General features: G+C 36.9%; 1 protein-coding gene across 2 annotated transcripts in view; it reads left to right on the top strand.

Annotated features, from left to right (window-relative positions):
- NEDD1 (NEDD1 gamma-tubulin ring complex targeting factor) overlaps window positions 1–23527 on the top strand; it is a 43875-nt gene that overhangs the window by 14964 nt on the left and 5384 nt on the right. For both annotated transcript variants that reach the window (XM_043881490.1, XM_043881491.1), the window contains exons 6-13: window positions 6369–6598; window positions 9993–10194; window positions 10576–10774; window positions 13808–13936; window positions 16614–16661; window positions 17829–18031; window positions 19091–19244; window positions 20124–20280. In XM_043881490.1, the coding sequence (XP_043737425.1) occupies window positions 6369–6598; window positions 9993–10194; window positions 10576–10774; window positions 13808–13936; window positions 16614–16661; window positions 17829–18031; window positions 19091–19244; window positions 20124–20280 (1322 nt within the window). The remainder of the gene's footprint in view (window positions 1–6368; window positions 6599–9992; window positions 10195–10575; window positions 10775–13807; window positions 13937–16613; window positions 16662–17828; window positions 18032–19090; window positions 19245–20123; window positions 20281–23527) is intronic.

The raw sequence follows: 23527 nt of genomic DNA, 5'->3' as shown, positions 1-23527 counted from the left end.
GTAGGTGATGAGAGGGTTTGGAGAACATTCCAGGTAGAGGTTATCACCTTTATAGAATTCTTACCACCATTTACTGTGTTTCAAGTACAGTAATTGTCACTTTATATATATTTTCTCACTTATTCTTTGCTGCTCACTTCTGAGGTATAGGTTATTCTCATTTTAAAAATGAGAAAACTGAGATTCCAGGACTTAAGAGACCACAAAATCCTTAATTGACTGACTTGAAGGTCAACTCTTGAAGAGTGGCAGCATTGTTTCCTTTTGGGTCTCTCTGTGGTTCAGGGGCAGCTAAATGTGTAAGTATTTGAGGATCCAAAGCTTCAGGAAACTTTGCGAGGTTCTCTTGTCACTTTGTGCAGGAGTCCCAAATTTTATTATCTCTTCTTCACGTAAAAGAAATATATTTTAAAATGCTAGGTGGCAGGTTGCTGTATTGTTGATTTTCAAAGGATTTGCATTGATTACTTTGCATGGCAGACCTGAATTTATCTCCTAGTTTAGGAAGACAGTAATGCTGAAAGCTTATCTCTTGTGCAAGGTCAGATGAACTGCAGCCTAGACTTTCATGTCCCCGCTGCTTCCCGCTCGGGCAGTTGGCCTCTCTGTGAGTTTTTTGGGTGTACTGTTACGTCATAACCACGTTTATTTGGAGGCAGCTGTGTGAGCCTGGGCGCGTGACTTAGCTCTCAAGCCTCCTTTTCCTTAACTGTCAGGTGAGAATGAAAATATACTCTCAATAAGGTTTTTGTTTTGTTGTTTTTAGGGCTAAATGAGATGCTAATATAGTTCATAGTATGTGATAGGAGGTCAGGGAGCTTTTGATAAATAATCATATTAATTTATTAAAATAGCTTTTGTGATTAACTTCTGCAAACTGCTTTGCGTCTTTAGGTTTAATGCATTCCCTCCAGATTGACCAGTTATAACTTGACCTCAGGAATCATAATTTGTGTTTTAGAGCAATATAGAGTTAAGGAGAGTGTTAAGACGGTGAAGAAATGAAACTGGAGCATGTTGATTTTTTTCTCTTTTCCTGGAACAAATGTTTATATATTTTTCATGTACTATATTATTTCATTTTTCTTTACACCATTAAAGCAGACTGCCTGGACTTTCTGTAAATACCAGTCAGTCTCTATGTATGTAAGTATGCAGTCTGTTTTCTTAGTGAAGAAAGTCGAAGTTATGATTCTGCATATTTACATTTCCATTTTGCAGGCAGCATAATTGAAATCTGTGGAGTTTTAAAAATTGATTCCTCAAAATTCATTTAAGATTTCAAGTATATTAAATACTCATTTTAGACATTCAAACAATGTTCATAAAAATTTCAACTCTAAAAATTGACATAATCCAATTCCAGTATACTGTCATCCAGTCAATTTCCTATGCTGATCAGTTTTACTATAGGGTTTGGGTTAATGAGAAAAATAGTAGGTAGGGCACATCTAATGATTAAATTAAAAATTTCTAATTTTGTTTCTGTGAGCAATCAAGAATTTGAAATCTTTAAAAATCATCGGATTGCTTTCTTAGCAAAAGTGACAAAACCACAGAGTCTCACTGAATCTTTATACTGAATTTCATATTAGAAATGAGATTGCCTGAATATATTTAGACTCTTACTTTGAAGTGTCTGAGCTGAATTGAAGCTATTAGTTTTCTGTGGATCGCAGTGTCTATCTGCAGGGGCAAAAAGCCTTACTGCTTCTGCAGAGCTGCCAGGGCTGACACACTCCTTGGATTATAATTGCAAGTCACTATTTGGCAAGTTCAGCAGCTTAGGCTCACCAGCAGGTTAGCCGGTGTCGCCTTTCTCAGACTGTAGCCTTTTTGAAAGCAGTTAAAATGTGGATATTTTATTGATTCCTTAGATTTAAAAGTGATCTTTAAATGTAGTATCTGTGAGATTTTTAAATACAACATTTTCAGTGTATGTTAAATAAGTCCATTTTCTTCAGTGAAATTTTTGACATTTTAGATACAGATTCTGTAAATATTCATAAGCATTTTGAGTACAGAGATCTGGTAAATAATTATTAGTTACATTTTAAAAATAATTATTTTATCAAGAAAGAGTTTAATTCCAATTTGGTTGACTTGGTTGACTGGTTTTGTTTGTATCTGAGCTTTGGCACTCAAGAACTGTGACTTACTACAAAGCTTTGTATCTAGAGTAGTGGTTTCCTGTATGTTATATGGGGGCATTGGTATACAGTTGTGTATTATGGTATAAAATGTCCTTGATTAACTCAATATATTTCCTTAGTATTTGTCCACTTTTCTAGCCTTCATGTTATGTTTTTGAGCAGTTTTGTGATTGACATGTTGGTGTAAAACAAACTTCTGTATCTTTATATATTGCTTCTTAAAGTATTATTTTGTCCTTTGATTTTTCTCTTCTAAATTTTCTTTAACAGGAAGTGATTTGAAGAATGTTTTCCTGCAGTTTATCTGTGTGGCTCTGTCTTCCTTCCATAAATGTATAACTGCTCCATTGTTTCAGTCTTCCGCTTTTTCTTCCTAGTGTTCCGTCCTAGGTTTCTCATTGCTAGTCTTCACAGTTACAGTTTTTAGTGGCTGTATAATATTCCATTGTTCAGATGCCAGTTTATTTAGATAATCCTATACTTTAGGTATTTTCCAAATTTTTATAATCACAATGAATAACATATGTTAATACTATTTCTGTAAGTATATGTTTTCTGCTTTTGACTTTTTCTTTGAGATTAAAAATTCTCTTTCAGTGTAACTCTGTAGCAGGCTCACATTTTCTTTCCTTGAGGAGTTAAAATGTGTTACTCTTATCATTTTTGGTCTCAAATGTCTGATCATAATTTAAGTATTTTTTTCCTTATAAGTTACTTGTTCTTTTTCCTATATGTGCAGAGATTTTTTTTTCCTTTAAAATCCAGTAATTCTTCTAGATTGTGTCCTGGTTTTGGTTATTCTGTATTGCTATTTTTAGGTACATGGTATGATCAGTTAATATGTAATTTCAAATCTTTTTTTCTTTCAGGGAGTTTTCTTGAATTATAGTTTTTAGTATTTGATATTTTCTTTATCTTTGTTTTTTCTTTGTTGTATCTTCTTCAGTGATTTACTACTTTCATATCATTTTTAACTTTTTCCCTTGTTTTTAATTTTTAAAAATTCTTTCCTTTTGACCTATATTTAAGTTATATTTGTCATATAAATATTTGTTATATTTATTCATTCTATATTCCTTATACATTTAATGAAGGCTATGTAGTGTAGCCTTCTTTCCTTTTTTTAGCCTTCATCTTTAAAAGGATTAAAATTTCTAATTTTTTTCCAAGTTGTGACACCTCATTTTTGAGTTTTCTAATTCTGACTTACATTGTTTTTTTTAATGTCTTATATCATTTTACTGTCTTTTTGAGCATCTGTTGAGAATGTCTTCTTTCTTGTTCTCCTTGTTCTCATAATAACTTTGTCTGCAGTTCATCTGTGAAGTCAGTTTCCCTCAACACTACAGCAGAGATGGAGTTTAGAGGGTTACTCTTCTGAGTTAGCTTGGTTTTGTTCTGCTCCCGGACTTGTATGTGAATCTTCACTCTCCTTCAACTATCTTGACTCCAACCTGTTCAGGTTTGTTTCCACTGCTAGTAGTGTCTCCTCAGTATGGAGCCCTGACCTGGGAAGGAGATGCCTTGGCTGGACAGTTTTGGGGGTGTTCTAGTCCTTCAGACCTTTCTGCAAACTTCTGGGATAGAACTACTAATGCTGATTCTATGGATATTCCTGGTTTAGCTGATATTGTCAGATTGGCCACCACACTTTCCCGTGGATACATTTTGGCTATGTGGGGCTCTTCCTGTTCTCAAATCTTTCTCAGTCCCTGTGATTTCCCGCTGCTTCCTCCTGCACAGATGTTAATACTATGAAGGACTATGGCTGTTAAATGTTCGATCTACTAGTGTATTTTGGGGCTCATGGAGACACCTGAAATGGTCTAGTTTTACTGTAAATGTTGTTCATGGGGTTTTAGTTTTGCTATCTGGTTTGCTATCTGTAACACATACACACTCACACATTATACTCAACGCTCTGTGCTGGGATTCCCAAGACCAGGTTTGATGCTGCACTGGGAGGACTCACAGGACTCAGTGCAGAGAGGTGGTGTTCGTGGCCATGATTTATTACAGTGGAAGGATGCAAAGCACATCAGCAAAGGGAAAAAGGTGCACAGGGTGAAGGCCCAGGGAAACCAGGCGTGAGCTTCCACGAGTCTTCTCTCAGTGGAGTAGATGTGTTTAATTTTTCCAGGATCAAATTGTGACAGCATATATGGAACATGGTTTACCGGGGAAGCTTGTTAGAGACTGATTGGCCAGGGACTTTGTTGGAGGCTGGTTATCTTGACATCCTCTGCCTAGCATGTACTGAAATTCCAATTTCTAATAAGGAAAGCAGGTGTTCATCCATGGTTCAGTCATCAACCATATCTTTTGCACAAACAGTTGGGGCACAGTGAGCCACTCTTTATCAGTCAGTGAGCCACCGTCTTCAGTTAGGGTGGTGGGAACCCCCCAAAAATCCAAGTTTGAAGACTCCAGCCAAGGGCCAATCTTGAAAGCAGGACTTTATAAGGATAAGCAGTCTTAGGCCTGCTTGTGCACACATCCACACACAAATGGAGGGATTTAGGGAGATTGAAAAACTGTGCCATGGTCGTAACCTCTATCTTCTCAGAGTCCTCCAGTTACAAGGACTTTGGGCAAGACAGAATTAGGTTCAGATTTCTGGCTTTGAAGAAGTTATTGCTGCAGTGGTATGAAGGGTAGATAGCAAACCACTGAGAATGGAAATAGGTGACAGATGATTGGTGCTTGCAAGAAGACAAGCGAGTGAAGAGGAGGGAGGAATGGAGTTGAAGGGATACCGTGTATATTAATATTTATGAGACTCTGTGTGTGTATAAAAGGCTTCCCTGTGGCTCAGCGGGACAGAATCCTGCTGCTAATGCAGGAGACAGGGCTTGATCCCTGATCCAGGAAGATCGCCTGGAGAAGGAAATGGCAACCCACTCCAGTATTCTTGCCTGAGAAATTCCATGGACAGAGGAGCCTGGTGGGCTACAGTCCATGTGGTTGCAGAGTCAGATACAACTTAGCGATTAAACAACAGCATAGTGATTATCTTACCTTAGGTGTCAGGTTGCAAATACTCCGTTTCCTTAGACAGACTATGTTATTCTTACATATTTTTTGTTGTTGTTGAGGGCTAATACTTACTATTTTGAAACATCTTAGAAGTAGAATATGAGTTTTTAATATGTAAAAGCTAGTGGAATCTAAATTTCAAATTTTAAGTCTTTTTTGAAGTGTGTTAGATTAGATAGAACAAATAAAAAGCCTTCAGGTTTGACTTTTGTTCTGTGGCAGTTTTATCTGGGACCTGTATGTGTAGCTGATAACTGCCAACTATGATTCATTCAATGATTCATTGCTTTCCTTGAGACTATAAATAAAAGTGTCTTGTGGCTAGTTTCCCAGTCTTGTGGCTTCTGCTTAATATTGATGTCTATACTTTTATTTTGCTTAAATGTAAAAAATCAGGTGATTGTGAAATATTTAATTCTCAACACAATAAATGATAGTATCAGCCAAGTTAGAAAGTAACATTTTAGTAAAAGTAGATAAAATTCATCCACTTTCAGTCTCAGAAGACCTGCTTACTCAAACTAGATCTTTGTTTATTCCTGTCCAGCAGAAACTGGAAAAAAATCTCCACTACCTCCAGAGAGGAGTGTTTTAGAGAAAGGCTAGCGTTGCCCTCAGGCCAATGCTTTTGAAAGAATGGTAGGCCATCCCCAGTCTAGCGTGTTGCCAATACCCCTTTCATATTTAGTTTATTTTTTATTGTGCTTCCACTGTTGAACTGCCAGCACATCGGATTCAAAGAAATATATTCAAATATCAAAAATATTTATTGGAAACAAATACAGACTATTATTACTTATTCTTTACCTGTGTTCCCTTGTACTTATTCATGATCTGTCTGTGACTGGGTCTTTTATTTAGGTGGAATGTTCTAATCCTGATGAATTAATATAGTTTACCTCAATATATTGTATTTTTCTTCTGTAAAAGAGGTGAGTGAGATAACTCTACTCTGACATAATAAAATCATGAGTATTGTTCAGTTACTAGAATTAGGATCTTATAGCCCACTAAATGATATTATGGTTGTCCTGATTATGAAACCTGTTATGCCATAAACCAGAGAAGTTCTGAATTCCTTGTGAATAATATGGTTGGTATTTGCCCATTATTTATACCTTATATAAAATGTTCTTATGTATGCTTACAATTACATAAAATTTATTTTTATTTTCCTAGTCTGTTCGGCACTTGAAGTACTGCTTATTTAAGAAATCACTCCTGGGCAGTGTTTCAGATAATGGAATAGTAACTCTCTGGGATGTGCATAGTCAGAGTCCATACCATAACTTTGACAGTACACATAAAGCTCCGGCTTCAGGCATCTGTTTTTCTCCTGTCAATGAACTGCTATTTGTAACTGTGGGCTTGGATAAAAGAATCATTCTCTATGACACTTCAAGTAAGAAGTAAGTATAACATGCTCATTTCTTAATTTAGTAACAAATAATCATTTCACTAGTAGCCATATTTGTGATTTGCATAGACCTGTGATGAATGTTAAAAGGTCTAGAGATTACACATTTGCTGTCTAACAAGGTAAAATTTTCTCTTTTTCTTCCCATGTGCAGAAAAAACTTGATGAGATGTGGGTGTTCTTTATAGTACTTCCGGGTGATGAATGTTGAGGGGTAGCATGTTGACGATTTCACATCTTTATTTTAGCATGCATGCCATGTTATTCTCTTCAGAATGCAACTAAATTTGTATATTTTTAAAGCAACATGATTAATTTGCTTTAAAATTACTTCAGTGTCTAGAGCAGGGTTTCTAAGCCTTGGCATTTGGGGCTGGATAAGTCTTGGTTGTGGGGAGCTGTCTTGAGCATTGTGGGATATTCAGCCTGGCCCCTACTTACTATTAGATTGGTGCAAAAGTAATTGTGGTTTTACACTTGAAATTTGCCATTTGCCATTGAATATATTCCTAAATAAATGTGGCTATGTTACTGTTGCTGTGTCCAGTCGTTCAGTTGTGTCCGACTCTTTGCAACCCCATGGACTGTGGCACGCCAGTCTTCACTGTCCTTCACAATCTCCTGGAGCTTGCTCAAACTCATGTCCACTGAGTCTGTGATGCCATCCAGCCATCTCATCCTCTGTTGTCCTCTTCTCCTACCGCCTTCAGTCTTTACCAGCGTCAGCAGGTCGCCAAAGTTTTGGAGCTTATGTTATAGATCATTTTAATGCACATTTACCACTTTTTTTTTTTTTTTGCTAATACTTATTACTTGCTGTTTTTTAAAAACCATTATTTATTTTTATTTATTTATTTATTTGACTTTGCTGGGTCTTCGTTGCAGCATGTGAGATCTAGTTCCCGGACCAGGGATCAAAACCCTGCCCCCTGCATTGGGAGCATGGTGTCTTAGCCACTAGACCACTGGGGACGTCCCTGCTGTTTATTTTATATTTATTTTAGACTATGGAAATGATGTTGGACTTTTTTGGGGGCTCAGGTGGTAAAGAATCTGCCTGCAATGCAGGAGACCTGGGTAATCCCTGGGTTGAGAGGGTCTCCTGGAGAAGGGAATGGCTACTCACTTCAGTATTCTTGCCTGGAGAATTCCATGGACTGAGGAGCCTGGTGGGCTACAGTCCATGGGGTTGCAAAGAATTGGACTTGACTGAGTGACTAACACTTTTACACTTTACATGGAAATGATGTTAGACAAAAAGCAAATTTGTGTTGATTTTCTTATTCAAGTTTAAAATGGGTCATAAAGCATCAGAGACGACTCACAACATCAGCAATGCATTTGGCTCAGGAACTGCTAACAAATATACAGTGCAGTGGTGGTTCAAGAAGTTTTGCAAAGGAGACGAGAGCCTTGAGGACTGAGGAGCGTAGTGGCCAGCCATCAGAAGTTGACAACGACCAGCTGAGAGCATCACTGACGCTGATCCTCTTACAGCTCCCTGAGAAGTTGCCAAAGAATTTAGTGTTGACTGTTCTATGATTGTTCAACATTTGAAGCAAATTGGAAAGGTGAAAAAGCTTGGTAAGTGGGTGCCTCATGAGCTGACCAAAAATTAAAAAAAGCATTTTGAATCTTCGCTTACTCTATGCAACAGCAACAAACCATTTCTTATTTGGATAATGATGTGCAATGAAAAGTGGATTTTACACAACAACCAGTGACGACCAGCTCAGTGATTGGACCAAGAGGAAGCTCCAAAGCATTTCCCAAAGCCAAACTTGCACCAAAAAAGGTCATGGTCACTATTTGGTGGTCCAAATCCACTACACCTTTCTGAATCCTAGGGAAACCATTACATCTGAGAAGTATGCTCAGCAAATCAATGAGATGCACTGAAAACCGCAATGCCTGCAGCCGGCATTGGTCAACGGATGGGCCCAGTTCTCCATGGCAGCACCCCACCACACGTCACACAACCAACGCTTCACAAGTTGAACAAATCGGGCTACAAAGTTTTGCCTCATCCGCCATATTCACCTGACCTCTCGCCTACTGACTACCACTTCTTCAATCATCTCGACAACTTTTTGCAGGGAAAATGCTTCCACAACCAGCAGGATGCAGAAATTGCTTTCCAAGAGTTCGTTGAATCCTGAAACATGGATTTTTATGCCCCAGGGATAAAGTTATTTGTTGTTGGCAAAATGTGTTGATTGTAATGGTTCCTATTTTAATTAAAAAAAGACGTGTTTGAGCCTAGTTATAATGATTTAAAAGTCACAGTCTGAAACCACAGTTATGCTGGCACCCACCTAATAGATGTTAATAATACTCCTCAAATTAGCAAAGGTAGCAAAATTACCCCCAGTTGAGAACCCCTAATATAGCGTTAAAGGGTATGTGATTCTCTGAGTAGCTAGGGCTGTTGTGCCTTCTTGTCCTTCTTAGGTTATAAATGTGCTTGGTTAGCTTAAACAAACAAACAAAAAAAGGCTTCAGGAGTGCTGGAGGTATATTCAAGACATCTACCAGTATCTGAAGATCATGTGGAGGGAAGTGGAAATGATGTGATACTACTACTAGGGAAGGACCTACTGTAAGCCCCCTTTTAAAGTTGACTGTTACCTATTTCACTCTTCTTTTTGTATTTTTTTCCTTATTCTTTGTTATTCTTTTATTTTGAGCTAATTTACTGAGAACCCTAACAGTAAGCCATTCCTCTCATATACCAGCAAGGAGCTCAGCTTAGCTTCCAGCAGTTAAGCCTCATGAGTTCTAGCTTTTGGGTTAAGAGATGCAGAACTAAGAGCAAAGTAGAAGCTGCTTCCTTGTCAGAGGTCACAGTCCTCTTGAGGCCCAAGCAGGTCCCTAAATGGAAGGAGATACTTACAGCCTGCTTAGCCCTGAGGTTGTGTGTTTATGTGTGTTATTTGCTCAGTCATGTCTGACTCTGTGTGACCCCAAGAACTATAGCCCACCAGGCTCCTCTGTCCATGGAATTCTCCAGGCAAGAATGCTGGAGTGGGTTGCCATTCCCTTCTCCAGAACCCTGAGGCTATAGAGCCCTTACTTGTGGAGTCATATTCACTGCCAAAATAATAATTACTCAAGAAATAGGTCCTGTTTCTAGAAAGTATAGAATGTATCTGTTAGATGTGAATAGAAAAATAGGATGGAGTGCTTAGCAGTTCCTTATATTAGAAATGTCTCTAGGTCTAATTCTAAACTTCTACTTTAAGCAGGTATTTGAGATGGGTATTCTAAGTAAATAACTTTGCTGAATTCCAAGTAACTTTGGTTTTTGTTTACAGTTATTTGTATGTTGTACAGGCTTAAATGAGTACATCCACATGTCTATATATACTTTGCTGTCCTTTCCAAAGGCTCGTGAAAACTTTAGTGGCTGATGCTCCTCTGACTGCAGTGGATTTCATGCCTGATGGAGCCACTTTGGCTATTGGATCCTCCCGTGGGAAAATATATCAATATGATTTAAGGATGCTGAAATCACCAATTAAAACCATCAGTGCACATAAGACATCTGTGCAGTGTATAGCATTTCAGTACTCCACTGTTCTTTCTAAGGTAAGATATTTTCTTTTCAGCATTTTTTGATTGTACTAAATAAATCTGGATCAGAGTATAGAAGTCATATGTTGTCAATTATACACAGTGTACTTTCGCTTCATAATCATTCATATCAAAGCATTTATAATAATTTTAGTATAAATCCTTTTGATACTTAGTTTTAAAACTTTATTTATTTGTTTGTACTTTTCATAATTCACCGTCTTTAAAACTATAAAAGGCTTTTATGGTTCAGAGGGACACTCACATTCATCAGCGAGCTTAAGATTTCTAAGGGGAAAAAAATATTTTTCAAATGAATAGGGAATTTATAAAATATTAATGTATAGTATGGAGCATTAGAAACCTGAGCTTTTTACATATTCCATTACATTTCAGTCAGGTTTGAATAAGGGCTGTTCAAATAAGCCCACAGCTGTGAACAAACGCACTGTTAATGTGAGCGCCGGCGGAGGAGGAGCCCAGAATCCTGGAGTGGTCAGAGAAGCAGCCACCACACCCCTTGCCACAGTTCTGCCCCAGCCCACGGCAGCCGCTGTGGGAAAGGGAACAGCAGGTGCTCCTCAAGACAAAGCAGGTAACTGTTGCTTATATATAGTCCTTGGAGTTCCCATCCTGTATCCTCCCCAAGTGAATGTCGTTATCACTTTTCTCAAGAACCTAGAATTTTAATTCACTTGAGGACTTGGGTAAAATTATTAGTAGATAGTGAAAATTGAAAAAGTGATAAGTTCCACTTTAGCTCTAACTTTTTAAAAAAAAATTAATGAAAGACTCTTCACTTATTCTGTTTAGCTGAACTTCTGTTTTAAGAAATATTATCTTAAAAGCAGAATAATGCCCATTCAGAAGTACTGCTATGAACTAGATGACTTTTCACTGCATCTTTAGCTGAATCAATAGAGAATATGAAACTTTGATGCTTTCATTATGATTTGATCTCTTAGTTAAAAAAAAGCTATTAGTGGCTCTTTTACTTCATATTTCAAAATGGAAAGTAAATCAGGTGGTGAAATGAATATATTTAAGTGCTGAATAGTGCCTGGCACGAATTAAGCAGTAAATTTGTCATTTGTTAAATAAAAGGGAATGAAAATGTTGCAATTTTTAAATAATTTCTATTCTGATAATCTTATCAGTTCTTAAGTGAGAGTTCATTTAGACTTTGTAAAGGTATAATGTGGTGATAAGCTTCCCCATACTTCTTGTAGAAAATACTCTTCACCTACAATAAATAATTCCCTAAATCCCTGAAAGCCTTTTTGTTTTTATTTTAAGAAATTCTGCTATACTGTCAACTTTCAACATATTTTTTTAAAGTCTGCATGATATACCAGTATGTCCCCAAAGTACTCTTATCAGAATTGACCGTACTCATGTCTTTTTTGATTTTCAGGATAAGTACTTAACTTGAACACAAATACTTGGTGGTGCTTTTTCAATTTGTTATGAGTTTACTATTTCCAAGTATAAGAAAAACTTTAATTTGTTATTTTTAATAGTGTGGAATAGGTTTTTTAAACAAATAGTAAGTATATTCACTATAAATTATCTGTGAACATCTGTATCATCCTTACATAAAAATCATTATAAATTATATAGAAAACAATAAGTTTCTTATTTAAGAACTTGTAGGAATGAATACTATTGCTGTCTCTTTAAAAGAATAAATGTTGCATTAACTATATTATGAGAACTGGCATTTTTCAAAATTACTATTTTATTCATGATTTTCAAAAATTAAACAAAATAAAGATTTTTGTCATTTATTGTAATCTTGTTGAAGTCTCAGTGTCTTTCATTTAATTTTTAATAAGGAAGGTTATATGTAACAATGGCAACACTAATTTGATGTTCTAGACTTGGGTCTACGGGGCATTATTTAATGATAATTCTTGGCTGATTAGCAGTTTCTGGCAAAATGAATGCTTACTGTGTACTCCCAAGGAATTAGAAGTTTGTTTTATTAATTTTAAGCTTATTAATTTTATTTTAAAAGAATCACAGACTTACAGAAAAGTTTGAATAACACTGCAAAGAACTCTTGGGCTCTGGTATGTCCTTTAGCAGATTCACCGTTTTGTAAACTCTGCCACATTTGCTTCATCATCTTCCCTCTCTCAGCTCACACACACAGGTATACGTTTTTACTCTCCTCTGAAGCACTGAGAATATATTAGGCTTCGGTCTTAGGACTGTCACCCTCCTACCTGGATGACGCTAGGCAGTTTTCTAAACCACTCGTTAGTCTCATTTTTCCCTTCCATAGATAATATTTAACATTTAGAGTTATTGTGAAAATTATCAAAAGTGCCTGGTGGATGTAGGCACCCAATGAATTATAATGTTGTTAGTATTGTCATTACGATCATTATTGTTACTATTACTTTAAGCATCATGTAAAATAAGTTTAAAATTTGAAAAGAGTTCATATGGCTTTCTACTGAAGGTGTCCTAATTTAGTTATTGAAAACAACCTCTGCAGGCTTGTTGCTGTTGCTCTTTTTCAGTAGGAAACAGCCATTTAAGAAGTGAAAAATTATACTTTCACAGTATTTTCTAATGATACCAAGCTTCTATTTCATAAAGCTCCAGAGGCTAGAGTTACTAATTCAAACATGTTAAGGACCTAGAAAAAGGAGAGGAAATTTCCTCTGTATAACCATTTGTACTCTTGGTATAAACACCCTTCAGTGATGGTGATAAATGTTTGATCATATTTTAACTTTCTGTGAGCTTACTATTAGTTAGGTTTATTTCATTAACCAGGCTTGGACATTTTTTAACATTTTGAACAGAGCGAATCTTTGTTTTTATCTCAGGCTTTTTCAGGTTTCATTTGAGACCAAGATGGCAAATAAAACACCTTTAAAAACAAGGACAGAAATATGCTACCGATTCAAGTGCCAAACTTTCATCAAAGTTCTTGATTCTCTAGAACTCAGTCCTTGACCCAGAAATGAGCAAAAGGTTACTGAGCCTGCAGAATTCCTCTTAAAACGTCCCTGCCCTAAAGTCTTATTTAGAGAGAAAGCAAACTTTCTGCATAGCTGCGTGTCTCTATTATTAGTCTACTGTACTGTTCTTTATGAGTTTGGTTTCCTTCCTGTCCAGAAGCTGTCCTAAGATTAGTGAAGGCCTTTAAGGTCAGTAATGCTAAGAGCAGTGTGAGGTTCCCACTGTTAGTGAAGAAAAAGATAAAGAAGGGAAAAGAAGAGATCCATTCACTGCATGTTGGGAAAGGGAACTAACATTTGAATACTGCTGTGTATTTGGTGTTGTACTATCTGCCTTAGAGACATTTGTTAATCATTGTAAATGACCCTGAGTCAGTCACTAACAGTAAGCTGTGCTCGGTATACTTTGTGTAAGAAAAATACATAAAGTACTTAGAAAAGTTCTATCAAAATGGATTTAAAAAATGGTGTTATATAAATAAGTAAGTTGCTTTTGAGGAGCCCTTCATTCCATGAAAATGATGGTTAACTGAGCTATTATTTATTTGTGGTATTACCAATGATATAGGTAAGACATTAGTTTTTAGTTTCTAGCTTCTCATGATAAAGTTATTTACATATAATAACTTATTTTTATATCCAATTTCTATAAGGTCTGCCTCAAAGCATAAACACCGATACTTTATCAAAGGAAACGGAGAGTGGGAAAAATCAGGATTTCTCCAGCTTTGATGATTCTAGAAAAAGTAGTTTAGGTGACATGTTCTCACCTGTCAGAGATGGTAAGTCTGTTCACATCAGAGGATCATGTTCTCTTGCTCTGGTGGCCATAACGTTTTTATTCTGGCTAAAAGATGGGGATAATAGCTTCAGTCTCACGCTATTCATGACAGTTGCTGATTTTCTCAGTCCCTGAGGTGGTATCTTTCCCTTTGCCCTGAGATTTCAAATGTTATCTTTCTAAAATATATGCTAATAGTTTACACATGGGAACCAAGCAAATAGCTCTCAAGTTAGCATTTTTAATTTCCACTGAAGTTTCTTGCAGGAAATTCTGCCTCCACAGACAGTCTTTTACTTGTATTTATTTCTAAGAAAGTCTGCCCCAAATCTTGGGTATTTTGATAGACAGAAAATATCTTCCTAACATTAAAAAAAAAAAATGTTCCTTTGATTATTAGTAACTGGTATTAAGGGTTTTCATGGAGAAATATGGCTGGGGGTTAGATTGCCTCATCTTTTACACTAACTGTGTATGAAAGTACCCTCAACACACACACACACTCATTCACTCTCCATAGCTAGTAGGTGTTCACACACACACATACACACTCATTCACTCACTCCCTCTCTCCTCTCCCCACATCACTAGTAGGCATTGCCATTGAAAAGAAATAAACCTAAAAAATGAAACAAAAAAACCTTTGCCAGTTTTTAAACAGAAACATTATGCATCATTGTTGTTCACTCTCTATGAACTAGGCACATGGTTTGGCTGTACTTTTTTTGGTGCTAATGTTCATACTGTTTTCTTTAATGGGATAGTCTCACTACTAACAGCAGTTTTATCAACAGTATGGGGTAAATTTCTAGAGGACAATTTGGCAGACGTAAATATTCATACTTTTCGTCCTGTTAATTCCATTTCTGTAAGTTTACCTTAAAAGATGTTCAGAGAAACCCTCAGAGATTTGTGTTTGCTGTTTATTTATAATAATAAAAAACAGGAGTGAATCTAAATGTCAGCAGCATCAGGGTGTTTAATTTATTATATCCACTCATGATCTTATAAAATTTAATTTTTTACTTTAACATTGTCTTTGAAAATTTTCTTCAACTAATTTCACAAGTGGAAAGGATAAATATATATGTAATGGTACAGGATTATTGAGTGTCTTCTACCTTACCCTGGCTTGAAAATGACTCCTTAAATTGCCCAAATTCCTACTTCTGTCTAATAAAAGAGGAAGGATTCCTTTCTTTCAGAATGAAGAGCGGTCATACTACATAGTTGAGGGGTAAGGAGAGGAAAGATGCGGGCAAAGCAGGTAGAAGTGGCTTGGGCTGGGGATCAGAAAGGTTTTGGAGTTTAGTACCCAACTGGGGATCTTTGTTTATGAGAATCACTGGAGTAATTTTTTATTTGAATTTAATTTTTTAATTGAAGGGGTTTTTTGGAAGTATTTGAGTTATAAATAAAATCTTCTTTAACGGTGTTTGATGGTAAAGTACAGGATATAAACTCCCTTTTAATTGCTTTTGCTATTTAAAAAAGATATGATTAGAATTTGAGCCATATGCCCTTCCATTTATTAGAGTTTGATATTAATAAGAAAAAATGTTGATACTATAGTACTGGTTTTCACTGTCAAGAGGTTTGAATTTTAATCTCTAAGAGTCAATACTACTTAGGTAAAAGGCTTCATCTTTTTGTGCCTCAGTTTCTTCATCTTTTTTTTTTTTCTCTTCATCTTTTAAATAATACCTTTGCTTTTGTTAGGAAAAAATGAGTAACTTCTAAAAATGTGTGTTGTATGACTGCTGCAGCTGCTGCTGCTAAGTCGCTTCAGTCGTGTCCGACCCTGTGCGACCCCACAGACGGCAGCCCACCAGGCTCCCCCATCCTGGGATTCTCCAGGCAAGGACACTGGAGTGGGTTGCCATTTCCTTCTTTTTTTTTTTTTTTTTTTATTCCCCTCTCACTGTTTTACAGGCCATTTCCTTCTAGTATGAGTACTAGATGTAATACACACATGCAGACAGAGATATGAATGAATGGAGTTATAGATGAAAGTCCTACTCGTGTGATAATCATGTATGATAATTCATTGGCCATTTCAACTTCTGGGGAATTTTTAAGTGACCTTTCCCCATTTTTATGTTAATCCATTAAAATTGAGATAAGCAGTTTTTGGTTGTTAATTGATAAATGAATAATATTACAGTATTGAAATATTCTTAAACATATTCTGTCATTGAAAAGATGTTAATAAAACCTTAATTTTTAATTAACATTGTATTGTTTGCAAGATATTTTTACATTATTTCAGTTGATCCTTAAAACAGTTTTCTGAGGTGGTCGGGGCATTGTCCCCATTATATAAGTGTAGAAACTGAAGCATAGTTGTATTAAAGTCTTGTCCAAGGTTACAAAGCTCTGAAGTGATATAGGCAGACCTGGATTACAGGTCTTTGGAGCCTTCTCCAGTGCTTTTTCTAGTATACCTTGCTGTCTCATTAAATGACTCTATACCATAGAATTATCTTTTCATATTTGCTACCATGCATGAAGGTAAAAGAATGAAAAGAGAATTTTTAGGAGTACTAGCTTTACCTTCATTTAGATTTTTCTTCATAAAATCATTAGTCTCTGAACTCTTTAGGGAATGGATAGGAAGCCTAAATTGCCATGGCTTCTTTTGTATTTCTTTTTAATTTTATTTTCTAATTTTATTATAGATGCTGTAGTTAACAAAGGAGGTGATGAGTCCATAGGCAAAGGAGATGGTAAGAACCATTGAGAAGTATTTTTTATCAGCCTTAAAAGTGATTTTGTGTTACCTACTTCTGTGTAACAAATTACCCCATCATTTTGAAGCTTAAAAGAATATTTATCATCTCATAATTGTGGATTAAGAATCCAAGCATGGCTTAGCTGGATGCCTTTGGCTTCAGGTATCTCATGATGCTTTAACTCGGGTGTCAACAGGACTGCTGTCATCTCAGAGTATGACTGGGCAAGGATCTGCTTCCAAATTCACTCATGTGGCTGTCGGCTAAAGATACCAGTCCTTCCTCATGTGGGCAGCTGGCAGCACAGCAGCTGACTTCACTCAGAGCTGGTGTGAGACAGAGAGGGCAGTCAGGATGGAAGCTAAGGACTTCCCTAGTGGTCCAGTGGTTCAGAATCTGCCTGCCAGTGCAGGCGTCCCAGGCTCGATCCCTGGTCCAAGATGATTGCACATACCGCGGAGCATCTAAGCCCGTGCTCCACAGCTACTGACGCCCATGCCTTAGAGCCTGTCTGTACACCTCAGCACGAGAGGCCGCTGCAGTGAGAAGCACATGTGCAGTAATGAAGACCCGGCACAGCCAAAAGTAAATAAATGAAATATTTTTAAAAAGATGGACGCCACGGTGTGTTTGTAACTTAACCTTGGAAGCGAGGTCCACCACTTTTGCCATATGCTCTTTGTTAGAAGCAAGTTCCTAGGTCCAACCCACATTCTAAGGGAGGTGACTATATGAGGCTGTGGATCCTTGGGAGGAGGCACCGTTCTTGAGGAGCCATCTTAGAGGCTGTCTACCAAGATCCACCACAGATTCATACCAAATTGACAGTTTTATCAAAAATTTTTATTGACTAAAACAGTCATCATGCTTTGCAGTTTTCAGCATATCTTCACATACAGTATCTCTTTTATACCTCATCTTTTAGGGCAGTGGATATCATCATTCATAAGATCACTTAAACAGTCACAAAGAGTTTTACAACTTTACCCCAAAAACTCAAATGAAGTAAGGGGTAGAGCTGACAAGTGAACTTGTCTTCTGAATCCAGATCCCATGTCTTCCTACTCTGTTAAAATATCTATTATGTTAAGTGCTTTTCTTAAATACCCAAGACTGGGGGACAGTCCATGTAAGTGCTGGCTTTTTTCTTTTCTTTTTCAGGCCTTGACTTTCTACCACAATTGAACTCAGTGTTTCCTCCAAGAAAAAATCCAGTAGTTTCAAGCACTCCAGTATTGCATTCTAGTCCTCTTAATGTCTTTATGGGGTCTCCTGGGAAAGAAGAAAATGAAAATCATGATCTGACAGCTGAATCTAAGAAAATGTATCTGGGAAAACAGGAATCTAAAGACTCCTTCAAGCAGGTATCTGCCTGTAAATGATATTGAACTCACTGCGTGTGTTTATTACTAGCAAGTATAATGCATCTCATCACTAGAAAGCAGGCAGCTGCCACTGGATATGTCCTAATTATTGACAGTGCCGTGCACTTACTAGGTGGAAAATATTCTTAAATCTTGATGTCACATGTTAGAAACTGAAGAACACTTTTGAAATCTGTCTTTGGATATGTTGGAGGTAACAGCAGGTATAATCTTACATTGTTTTTTCCCTAAGACAAGATACTTGATTTAACTGTCTGTAAGAATATTTTATCCCTGATTTCTTTTAGAATGTATTTTCACTGCAGCACAAAGCACCGAGTTGGTGATTCTTTACCCTAAGTCTTAGAGCAAATTGACAGTGCTGAGAATGTGATTCATCATCATTACCTTCTGCTGTAATCTAATAGGGTCTATTGTTTAGTATGTCTATTTCATATTTATCTTTTAGAATGGTATTGAAAAGATATTTAAGAAATATGAAAATTTTTTGACTTATTTTTCAAATATTCCTGACTACTAATCACATGAGAGTTTGGGGATTTATTTTTTATTTATTTTTTGGCCTGTGATTGCCATCTTAAATGATATTCAACAGCAGATTCTTAGTAAATAAGTTTTTCCTTGTCATCATCAAAATCATCAAAATTGTTTTTGATTAGTAAAGTTAATTATTTTGCCATAGCCCTAGCAACATTTTCTTTTCTCCTTCAAGATTCCTTTCTAGTCTTCCTTTTTCTGACCCTATTTACTGGGGAAAAATAGAGAAAAGTAGATACAAATTATATGGGTAATATGGATAAAACCAGAATTTTTTAAACTTTTTATTTTGTATTTGTAGCCAATTAACAAGCAATGCTGTGATAGTTTTAGGTGAGCAGCAAAGGGATTCAGCCATACATATACATGTATCCACTCTCCCCCAAACTCCCCTCCCATCCAGGCTGCCACATAACATTGAGCAGGGTTCCCTGTGCTTTACAGTAGGTCCTTTGGATAAAACCAGAATTTATATATTAATTATTTATTTTAAATGCGAAGTTTGCAAAGTTGATCTCCGGTGCTGAAACTGGAAATCTAAATGCCTCTCCATCATCTAACCAAACAAGAAGCCCTGAGAAATTTGAAAAGCCAGAAAAAGAAATTGAAGCCCAGTTAATAAATGAACCTCCAGGCAATGGATCCTCAACTCCAAGTAAGTACATAAAACTTCTGATGTTTGAGTGTTAAGTTGAAAACTCCCATTATTTAACTTGTAAAGGATAAGTTGACAGTGATCACAGATGAAAAAGTTAAAGGAATTTAAAATTTGTGTCACTTCTCTAGTGCATGACTCTCTTACTAGAAGACAATAAAATGAAAGGTTAAATTCAACCAGATTAATTTGGTACTCTTTGGGTATGAATTTCATTTTCAATCCAATATGTAAGTGTCTTGTCTACTGTGGTACAGATAAGAATATAATATAGGGTCATTAACTACCTGAAAATGTCTTTTTCTTTTTCCATATTAAAGTTCTGTCTATATAGAGTTCATGGCAGAGACCCTAAAAACTTGGTCACATTTAAAGCAATATTAGGTTTAGCAATGAGGAGCTGTTTTATATAAATACCTGTATTTTGAGGTTTCTGTGGATATATTGCATTAGCTTAAACTCTAGGGCTTTGCCTGAGAAGTACTTTACTCCTGTGTCCCTTCTGTTTGTTTCTAATAGTCTTGGTTTATCCAGCAGCTTGTCACATTCATTTTTTGTAAGAGAAAATGGTTCGGAGATCCTTTAAGACTTAACTCCACTGTCAGATGTTATTACATTAGACAGTTGGCAATTTATATATATATATATATATATATGAATGACTATTAGAAATAATGTCATAGAAAGTTTCTAAGACTTGTATTCCAGACAGTGAATTTGTCTAAATGTCATAGGAGCACTGTTTTTTTGGCGGGGGGGAGGGGGGGGGGACGGGGTTTGCCAGTTGTTCAGGCTTTCTCATGCTAAATCATATGTAGAAGTATTTGATGTCTCTTAGTCCAAGTTGACTATTAATATTTTCTCAAATTTTTGTTTCAGATCCAAAGATAGCATCCTCTGTCACTGCTGGAGTTGCTAGTTCACTATCAGAAAAAATCGTTGATACCATTGGAAATAGTCGGCCAAATGCACCGTTGTCATCTGTTCAGATCCGTTTTATTCAGAACATGATACAGGAAACCCTGGATGACTTTAGGTAATTGGGAAATTACTCTTTCTATCTAGACTTTGACTAGCTTTTTTTGTTAGGTGTAAAACCGTAACTATGAGCAATGGTGGTGGTTACTACTTTTGCCTAGGTTCTGGGATCTGTAGAAACGTAGAAGACATGATGAGCTTTGTGAATCTTTAAGTGCCGAATTTAGTTTATATCAGCTAGGAAAAGGCACGTTTCCCTGGGGCAGTTATTAGAGGACTTGACAGTGTAGTGGCTGGCTGCCATTGTGAATTTTTTTATCATTAAAATGTGGACAGATTCTGATAGGCTCAAATAGGATTCCTACAATATTTATAGACCACCTGCTAACTATGCTATGTGCAGTAATGTGGTAGAGAAAGATATTTTTAAAGGAATTCTGAATATTTTCAAATAGAATGTGTCAGAATATACCTGGTCGCTCAGATGGTAAAGAATCTGACCCCAACACAGGAGACCCAGGTTCGATCCCTGGATCAGGAAGATCCCCTGGAGAAGGGAACGGCTGCCCACTCCAGTACTCTTGCTTAGAGAATTTCATGGACAGAGGAGCCTGGTGGGCTACAGTGGATGGGATCGCAGAGAGTTGGACACAACTGAGTAACTCACACACAGAAAATTATTAACACATAATTTTAAGAAGTTCTTGCCTAGATCTGCCCTTGTCTTCTCATTCTGAATTTTGAAGATTGTAAGAATGTTCTAGAGTGTTGGTTCCTTTTACGTGTCTTCTCAATAAATTTTGAAAGCTCTTTTCATGTTTTTTTTTTCCCCTTTCTGACCCTTACTTACTTAGTACTCTTGCTCAGATTTGGAATATCATGAGCAAGAATGTTGGAGAAGATGTGCAGTTTTTGTTGTTACATGTTTCTTTTTAATGTTAAAAATGTTTTGAAAAAAATTTAAATGTTAACTATATTTTTAAAGAAAAATAATCATTTTGACTTTTTAAATTAATTAATTTAAATTGGAGGATAATTACTTTACAGTATCGTGGTGGTTTTTGCCATACAACAACATGAATCCCAGAGGAGGAAATGGCAACCCACTCCAGTACTCTTGCCTAGAGAATTCTGTGGACAGAGGAGCCTGGTGGGCTGCTGTCCATGGGGTCATACAGAGTCGGACAGGACTGAAGCGACTTAGCATGCATGCATGCATTGGAGAAGGAAATGGCAACCCACTCCAGTATTCTTGCCTGGAGAATCCCAGGGACGGGGATGCTTGGTGGGCTGACATCTATGGGGTTGCACAGTTGGACATGACTGAAGCAACTTAGCAGCAGCAGCAGCAACATGAATCAGCCATGGGTGCACATGTGTCCCCCCATCCTGAAACCCCCTCCTACCTCCCTCCCTACCTACATCCCTCTGGGTTGTCCCAGGTCACTGGCTTTGAGTATCCTGCTTCATGCATCGAACTTGCACTGGTCATCTATTTTACATGTGGTAATATACATGTTTCAATGGTATTCTCTCAAACCATCCCATCCTCGCCTTCTCCCACAGAGTCCCAAAGTCTGTTCTTTACATCTGTGTCTCTTGCTGTCTTGCATATAGGGTCGTTGTTACCGTCTTTCTAAATTCCATATATGTGTTAATAGACTATATTGTTGTTTCTCTTTCTACTTACTTCACTCTGTATAATAGGCTCCAGTTTCATCCACCTCATCAGAACGGACTTAAATGTGTTCCTTTTTATAGCTGAATAATATTCCATTGTGTATATGTACCACAGCTTCCTATCCATTCGTCTGCCGATGGACATCTAGGTTGCTTCCATGTCCTGGCTATTGTAAGCAGTCCTGCGATGAACATTGGGGTACACGTGTCTCTTTCATTTCTGGTTTCCTCAGTGTGTATGCCCAGCAGTGGGATGCTAGGTATGGCAGTTGTTTCCAGTTTTTTTAACGAAATCTCCACACTGTTCTCCATAGTGGCTGTACTAATTTGCATTCCCACCAACAGTGTAAGAGGGATCCTTTTTCTCCACACTCTCTCCAGTATTTATTGTTTGTAGACTTTGATAGTGGCCATTCTGACCAGCATGAGATGATACCTCATTGTAGTTTTGATTTGCATTTCTCTGATAATGAGTGATATTGAGCATCTTTTCATGTGTTTATTAGCCATCTGTTATGTCTTCTTTGGAGAAATGTCTGTTTAGTTCTTTTGCCCACTTTTTGATTGTGTTGTTCATTTTTCTGGTATCATTTTGACATTTATAAGGGGTCTCGTATGTATTGGTACTGAGGATACAGAAACAGGTGATCTGCCCACAAAGACTTATTTATAGTGTGTCCTGCTGTGATGTGTGTCTCTTTGGTGTGAAGTAACTCGTTTGTAAATGGGGCAGTGATGACAGTATGGTGAGGAAGTTCAGTTGGTCCATGTAACGGCTGCCAAAACAAAGAACACGGACACGGGGGGAGGCTGCAAGCCACCGATTACGTCCATCTCTTTCTCTTCCCGTCCTCTTAATTTGGTTAGGCTATGTGCTGTGTGTTAGGAAGTGCTTATTTTGTGATTTTTTTCCCCCATCTTTGGGCATTTTATTTTTGACTTCATGCTTGAGAGCCCCAGTCCTTCCTCTTATCTTCTTTCCCCTTTTATCAAGTAATCCTCACTTTTATTAGGGTAAAATCTTTGATTATTCAGTATTTAAGCTGTGCCAGTATTTTATTAGGATTTAATTGTTAGCGCTCTGGTTACAAAGTTTATATAGATTTTGAGTGATCTTTCAGAGTCCTTTTCCTTTAAATTCTGTTATTTTCTTTTCTTTTTTTTTCTTTCTCAGTGTTATGGTAAGAATACTTACTATGAGATCTGCTCTTTTGGAATTTCAAGTGTATAGTGTAATGGTATTGCTAACTGTACACACGTGTTGAACAGCAGGCCTCTTGAACTTACTCATTTTGTGTAACTGAAATTTTCTGTTCATCAGTTAGCATCTCCCTGTTTCCCTTTCTCCCCAGCCCCAACACCCACAATCCTGTTCCTTGCTTCCATGAGTTTTCTTAGCTATCTGGTGACTATTTTATTAGACTTCTCGTGCACATGGACTATGCAGTCTTTGTGTCTCTGTGTCTGACTTATCTCACTTAGCATCGTGTCCTCCAGGTTCACCTGTGTTGCCACATGTCACAACTTCTTTCTGTTTTAAGGCTGAATAATATTCCGTTTATGCATATGCCACATTTTAAAAAATCTGGTCCTATTATTTTCCATACATAGTTTTTAAAAATATG

This window comes from Cervus elaphus, chromosome 22 (genome assembly GCF_910594005.1).
Source record: "Cervus elaphus chromosome 22, mCerEla1.1, whole genome shotgun sequence".
Taxonomy (NCBI): domain Eukaryota; kingdom Metazoa; phylum Chordata; class Mammalia; order Artiodactyla; family Cervidae; genus Cervus; species Cervus elaphus.
Note: the sequence above shows the minus strand (reverse complement) of the source record. Positions and strands in the feature narration are given on the sequence as shown.